Source organism: Prionailurus viverrinus, chromosome B3 (genome assembly GCF_022837055.1).
Source record: "Prionailurus viverrinus isolate Anna chromosome B3, UM_Priviv_1.0, whole genome shotgun sequence".
Lineage (NCBI taxonomy): Eukaryota > Metazoa > Chordata > Mammalia > Carnivora > Felidae > Prionailurus > Prionailurus viverrinus.
In genome coordinates this window covers 100,592,722-100,599,462 of record NC_062566.1, presented here as the reverse complement: position 1 = coordinate 100,599,462, position 6,741 = coordinate 100,592,722, and the positions used below count along the sequence as shown (strand labels likewise).

The window sequence follows — 6,741 nt, the reverse complement described above, 5'->3', positions numbered from 1 at the left end:
CCTAGCGGGGACCAGGCCCCGGGGGCGCCCCCGAGGTGTCATCTTCCCGAGCGACGGTGCACCTCTCACATTAACACTTGGTTCCGCTTGGGTCTCTTCCATCTCCACCCCTCCACCCAGGGGGCCTCCCTGAGCCCCTGCCACCAGCTCACCTTCTCTTTTCCTCCCACGCCCCCGGACAGGGCATCCCTTCTGGCAGGTGGGGTTGGGGGATGTCTAGTCCCCGGGGAAGGAGTGCAGAAGGGTTAACGAGGAGAGTCTGCGGCCAGGTGGGGCGCCCACACCCGCCGGGCCGCGGTGGGCGTCGGAGGTGAGGGGGCGCTATTCGGGCAGCAGTGCGCCGGGCGGCGGGCGGGAGAGCTGCCAGGCTGACGGAGACGCCGGCCCGAGTGGGGGCCGCTCCGCCGCCACCGCCGCCGCCGCCGCCGCTGTGATGCGGAGCCGGTGCTGCGCCGGGCGGTGGAGTCAGAGCCCGGGCGCGGGAGCACGAGCTGCAACATCAGCACCGGCGGCGGCGGCGGCAGCAGCACCTGCACCAGCTCCCGGGCCCCGCGCTGCGCTCTCCGCCCTGCCGCGCCCGGGGCCGCCGCCCCGCGCTCTCTATGGATGTCAAAGCGGCCCCCAACGGGGTGGCCACCATCGAGGACCGGATCCTGCGGATCACTGGCTACTATGGCTATTACCCGGGTTACTCCAGCCAGAAAAGTAAGACGCCGCGGGGCTGCCTTGTTCCAGGCACCGGAGCGGGTGGGATGCGGGAGGGCGCGCGGTCCGGACACCTGCAGCCCTGCCTGTACCGCTAACGCTACCTTCCTGGCGGTGGGGCCGCTGGGGCGAAAAGTATGTCCGTTGTTCTCGGTGCTGAACCACGAGAGAGAACGGGGGCCCGGGCCATTTGCGCCTAGGAGTTTGGAAACAGTGGCAGCCTTGGGGTGGGAAGCGCTGGGGGGACCGGGTGAGCGCTCCGGGCGGCCGTCGGCCGGCTCACCTCTGGCTCATTTACCACCAAGGGGAAGGCTGCCATGGCTGTTTACTTAGCGGAAAGTCAGCCCTAGGTGCTGCACTCCCCCCAGCCCCTACTGGGTGCCGGGCTGCAGGCGGGGCGCGGGGCGCGCTGGCTGGGTAGGCTCGGGGGTGGGGCCGGCGGGGGCGGCAGAGGCAGACTTGGGTCCCGGCGCAGGCCGGCTCTGCTTGTGCACTCCGGCTGTCGAGACGCCGCCAGCGCGGGAATTACTCCTGCTAAAATGTTTTTGCGAGGCCCTCCACCCCGGGCAGAGAGAAACCTGTTCAGGTCTCCGAGTGCCGGCGCCTGGAGCCAGAGACCCGTGCAAACGACTGGGGGTGGGGTGTGTGCAAGCGGGAGGCGCGACAGGGCCAAGCTCCCGCGCGGCCGGCGGCACGTCGCGGCTCCCTCTCAGCCTGAGTAGGCTTCTCGGTTCTGCACAGGCTTTCTCCCGGCTAAGGGGGGGTCGTGCGGCGCGGATGCTTTCACATTGCTAGAGCAGTTTCGCGGCGAGGGCGATGAGGTGCGCTCTACTCTGTCCCCCTCCCCCCAACACACAAACCCCACTGGCTGTCTTTGCTGGAATTAGTTCAGCCAGCGACCAAAGTGAAGCTCATTTTTCTCCGAATTGGGGGACTAGTTGCGGCTTAATTCCCATGCAGGTGGGATCTCGCTTTTCCTGTATCAATGCATTTCTGTCGCAATAGATGGAGCCTAATTGATGTTTTTGCTGTTATTTTTAACCAGAAACCGTGCAAGATCCTCGATGCATTTCTGATTGGTATTTTTCTGTGACATTTTGGGGTCCGATCAATGTTATAGTTTCTCTGACACGTAGAGGAGAAAACACTTTTTTTTTCATGTAACTTTCTCCCCCACTATGCTGCATCTCTATTTAATAATAATTCAGGAGCTTTGTTCTCATAGAGATATTTTCTCATTTGATATTTCATTTGGTTTCAGGAAAGGCCTGTCTGATTTGGATGGTTTCAGTCTAGCTGTTTTTAGAAGCTTACATTATTCATTTTCCATACAAAAGTAATTATATAGTGTTAGAATTTTCTGGAAAGAAAATAACACACTGTGGAATGCAGTTTGAAGTCTTTGTACTATAGATTGAAAAACTTCTTTTTTTCCCCCTATTGGCAAAGGGTTTCTTTTTTTACCCTAGAAACTTAAGGACAGCACCATAAAGCACTATGGCGAGGAAAGTATGCTATGTGGACATTAGTTGGATTTCACCAAGTAATTGAATGTTTTAATTAGGAACCATGGGATTTTGGTTGCTTAGAGAATGTGGAAGCTGTCTGAAATTTCAAGACTCAGGGTAGTTTATTAATATAATTTTTATAACAATGGAACTGTGGTTAATAAAGAACAAACCAAATGGAATACTGGAAAAGTGACATTTTAAATAAAATCATGTTCATATTATCTTTTCATGCTCATTCAAATAGCAGCCCTTGTTTCATTTGCAGTACAATAATAGGACAAAAAGAGGGAAGAGCACGGGCTGAGACAGTAACTGAAGCGAACAGGGATAAAGGTACATTTGGCGTATTTTTTTTTGATGGGCACTTATCTAACTTGAGGCCACAGAAGTCAGTGCAGACAATCTCATGAGCACAGAGAATTACATGATAGTCAAATAACTTTCAGGATGTTCGTGCCTTCAGAGGTAGAAAGAGATTGCCATTTTGCACAGTGAGAGACGAGGAGAGGAGAGAGCTGGAAGAGAGCCAGGCAGCCGAGCACCGTGAAATAATCCTGCCCTTAATGCAGGCCTCAACTAGTAAACAAACACATTGAAGCAAACCAGTACAATATGGCCAATTGATTTAGCTGTTACCAGGAATGAGCAACAGCTTGGGGGAAGTCTGGAGGGATATATTAAGGGAAAGGCTATGGTGAGGAATATAGAATATGTGAAGGCAAGGTGACTTTCCCATTTTCTGACTGGTCACATGTGAGGCCTTAAGGATGATCTCTTGGTATCTATGCCATTTACCTTTTTAGAAGTAGGTGGGGACTCAGCTCTGAGAAAATGCATCAGTGATCAACCTCCTGTTAATGTATACTGGTGCCGTCCCTGGCAATCAGGAAGATGAGTGCCTTGTGCGGAAGAAATGCTGGTAGTCAGACTGATACAAAAAGAAGTTTGTGTGTGTGTGTGTGTGTGTATGAGATGTATTGTCAGGGTATGATATTATCAGGATAATAATCAGGGTGCAGAAATGATGGAAGCATTTGTCTAGCCTTGAGTTACTTTTGGTCTGGTGGGGGAAATAGACTCCTCTATTTAACAAGTGCTATTTGAGGACCTCCTGTGTGCCAAGAATACGCCCATGAACAAAACAGACAAAAACGTGTTCCTTTTTGGAGCTGAAGTTTCAGTGAGTGGAGACAGACAATAATAAACAAACAAACAAATAATGTCGTATGCTTCAAGGTGATAGGTGCTGTAAAAAAATCACAACAGGGTAAAAAGAATGAACAATTCTGAGGGGGAGGGGTAGAGATTGTGGCAATTTTAAATAGGGCAGCCTGTTAAGACTTCACTGAGGAGATCACAACCAGGCAAAGCCTTGAAGTATGTGAAGAAGTTAGATGCGTGAACATCTGGAAGATGTTCCAGGCAGGGTGGACAGCCAGTGCAAGGCTCTGAGCTGGAACGTGCCTGGCATGCTAGAGGAAAAGCATGGAGATCTGCATGGCAGAAGCGGAGTGAGCAGTTGGGAGAATGGGTAGAGATGGGGTCACTGTGAATGCAGGGGTTCGGGTAAAGTAGAGCCTTAGAGGCCATTGTAAGTCCTTTGGGAAGCCTTTCTAGGGTTTTGGCAAAGGAGTGATGTGACTTGACTTTTCAAAGGGATCAGTTTGACTGCTGTATTCAGGCAGGAGTGGAAGCAGAGAGACTAGCTATGTTATTGCAATAACCTGGGTGGGAGATGATGTCGGCCTGAACCAGAGTGGTAACAGGTGGTAAGAGGTGGTCAGATTCTGCAGATACTTGAAGTTAGAGCCAGTAGGGGTTACCAGTGCACCGGATATGACATCTGCAAGAGAGAGAGGAGCAAAATGTGATTCCATCTTTTCTGGTTTGACCAACTTTGAGTTGCCAACAGCTGAATCCTGAAGGCTTCAAGGTAGAGGGAGTCTGGGGCTAAGGATACTATTTGAGGAATGTTAAATGTAATTGGAGATGAAAGGTAAGCCTGGAGTTCATAGGAAAGGTCTGAATGGGGATATAAATTAGGGATTTTTCAGCATCTGGATGGTATTTGAAGCCTAAGACTGATGAGAGCTCCAAGAGTGAATTTATGTAGAGAAAAGGAACAAGGTTTGAATCCTGAGGGTCTCAGACATTAAGAGGCTGGGGTGGGGGGGGAGGAGAAACCATGCAGGTAGACCAAGAAGGAGCTCCCAGGGAGGTGGGAGGAAAACCAGGAGCTTGTGATACCCTGGAAGCCAGTGAAGAGTTTCAAGGGGAAGGGATTAGCTGAGTCCGATGCTGCTGAAAAGTTAAGTGAAATAAAGACTTGTAACTGACCACTGACTTTGGCAATTGGGGGTCATTGGTGACCTTGACAAGAACCCTGACAAGAGCAGGTAAGGTAGGATAAAATTTACTAGAATGTGTATAAGAGAATTAGAGGACTTGGAAGTGTGAGCATAGACAACTCTTCAAGGATTTTTTGTGCAAAGGGGAGCAGAGCCAATGGAGATCGTAGGATCAAGGAAGTTTTTTTTCTTTTAATGGAAGAAATAACAGCAAGTTTGCAAGGACTCGAGAATGATTCAGTAGAGAAAGAATAATCCATAATGTGGGAGAGATAAGGCATGGAATCTACCGCACAAGAAAAAAGACACTTCGTGCAGGGCAGTGTGTGTGGGCGCAGGTTCTGGAAGGTGGATAACCAAGATGGTGGGAGGCAGCTGAGTTTCTCTTTGGTTGCTTTAATTTTCTCCAAAGAGGAAGCAAGGAATCAACTGAAAGTGAGGATGGGGGAGGGTGTGGTAGTGGTTGGAGGAGAGAGAAGTTGTGAATAATTGAGTAGGGAGCATGACCAGACCGGGGAAGTGCAGTAAAGTGGTTTGGCTGCCTTAAAGAACCCATTTAAAGTTTCTGGCCACAAATTGAAAGTGAGACCAGTCGGTAGGTTGTTACATTCACTGATACAATGAAGACTTGGAGCAAGTGAAGAGAAGGACTTCACCAGAGTGCAGATTATCCAATGGGTATGATAAAATAATAGGGGAAAGGGAGTAGTAAATGGATGCAAGAAAGGTATTACCGTAATGGTTGACCGTAGAATTTAAAGCTGGTAAGTAGAGGAGAGGAAATCAAGGTAGTTAGGGAGGGTGAAGAGATGGTAGGATCAGTGGTTTGCAACCTCAGTGGGATCAAAGGGGAGCGGAAGTTAGCTGGAAGATGAGAGGCGGTGGTCAGAGAGAGAGCTGTATGCAGTAAGAAGTTATTTCCGTTAGTCAAGTCAAAGGATAAGTCAGCTTAGGTTTTATTGTATTCCATACTTGATATTCTTGAGGTGAGACTTCTTTTTGTGTTGGTATAAGGAGGTGGTATGTTGGTGTGTAGTGAATTAAACCCTAGTGATTTGGAGATCGATTCTAGTCTTAAACCTGCCAGGAGCTGGCTGAGACCCTCTCTGTGCCAGTTTCCTTGTTTGTAAAAAAAAAAAAAAAAAAAAAAAAAGTATAGAATTTGCTGTCTCAGAACAGCCATGCAGTAGGTCAGCTTTGACAGCTTTCACAAAAGTCCCATCTCTTCACTGCACCTTCCATCTCAGATGGCAACCAGTTGTCTTTCTTCGTTCTATGTTTTTTGCACCTGTTGGCCTTTTGTTTTTCTATGCCCCATTAGTGACCAGGTTTTGTGGTTGTTTACTCTTGGTAGCTGCAACAGTAAGACCTCTTCCCCTTACTCTGATCCCAGCGCTGAGCATCTTATCTCCAAAAAGAATTCTATCAGCTTCTGGCTTTTCTGGCTCTCTGATGTTTCTGACTGCTGCTATGACTTAGCATGTCCCCAGGTTCCAGCCTCAGTTGGTTCTTCTCACCCTACTTTCCCTGAGTAAGCTCATTCAATCCCCTGGCTTCGCTATCTCCTATGAGTCTGTATATCTAGGTTCTCTTTTCCTAAACCCAGGCCATTTCGAACTTCCTACTAGACTTCCTACCTGGATGTCCTCTAGGCATGTCACACATAAAACTAAATTCATCAGCCTGTCCTTAAAATGTGCCCTTTCCTTCTTATTATACTTTTTAGCTTCCAATATCTGCATCTAACCAATTGCCCGGAAACCTGGAGTTATCCTCAAACCTCTACCCTTTTTTCTTACCCATATTCAGTTAAGAAGTCCTATCTGTTCTTCCCTAAATATGTGTTTTCCATCCCCACTGGCACTACCTTAGTTCTTTCTATCCATCACATCTTTCCTCCAGCCTCAAACCCTTCTAATCTAGTATGCACACCTTAACATTTAATTTCGTAAAATGCAGATCTGTTCATCTCGCATCCCTCATCAAATGCCTGGAATAAATCTTGATTTTCTGTGGAGTAAAGTCCAAACTCCTTAGCATGCCACAATCTGAGCCCAGCTTACATTGTTCTATTTTAGCACGCATTTCCCCCACTAATTGCCAAAGTGATGCATGCTTAATGCAGAAAATCTGGAAGGCAGAGAAGCAAAGGGAGATTAAAACAAAATTACTCATAA

At 48.6% G+C, this 6,741-nt stretch overlaps 1 protein-coding gene across 1 annotated transcript in view; it reads left to right on the top strand.

The window, feature by feature from the left end:
- The first annotated feature begins 400 nt into the window (after positions 1-400).
- The window catches only part of SLC35F4 (solute carrier family 35 member F4), a 244,072-nt gene continuing 237,731 nt past the window's right edge, over positions 401-6,741 (top strand). The window contains exon 1 of the mRNA XM_047863110.1: positions 401-705. Within this exon, the coding sequence (XP_047719066.1) occupies positions 603-705 (103 nt within the window). The 5' untranslated portion in view covers positions 401-602. The remainder of the gene's footprint in view (positions 706-6,741) is intronic.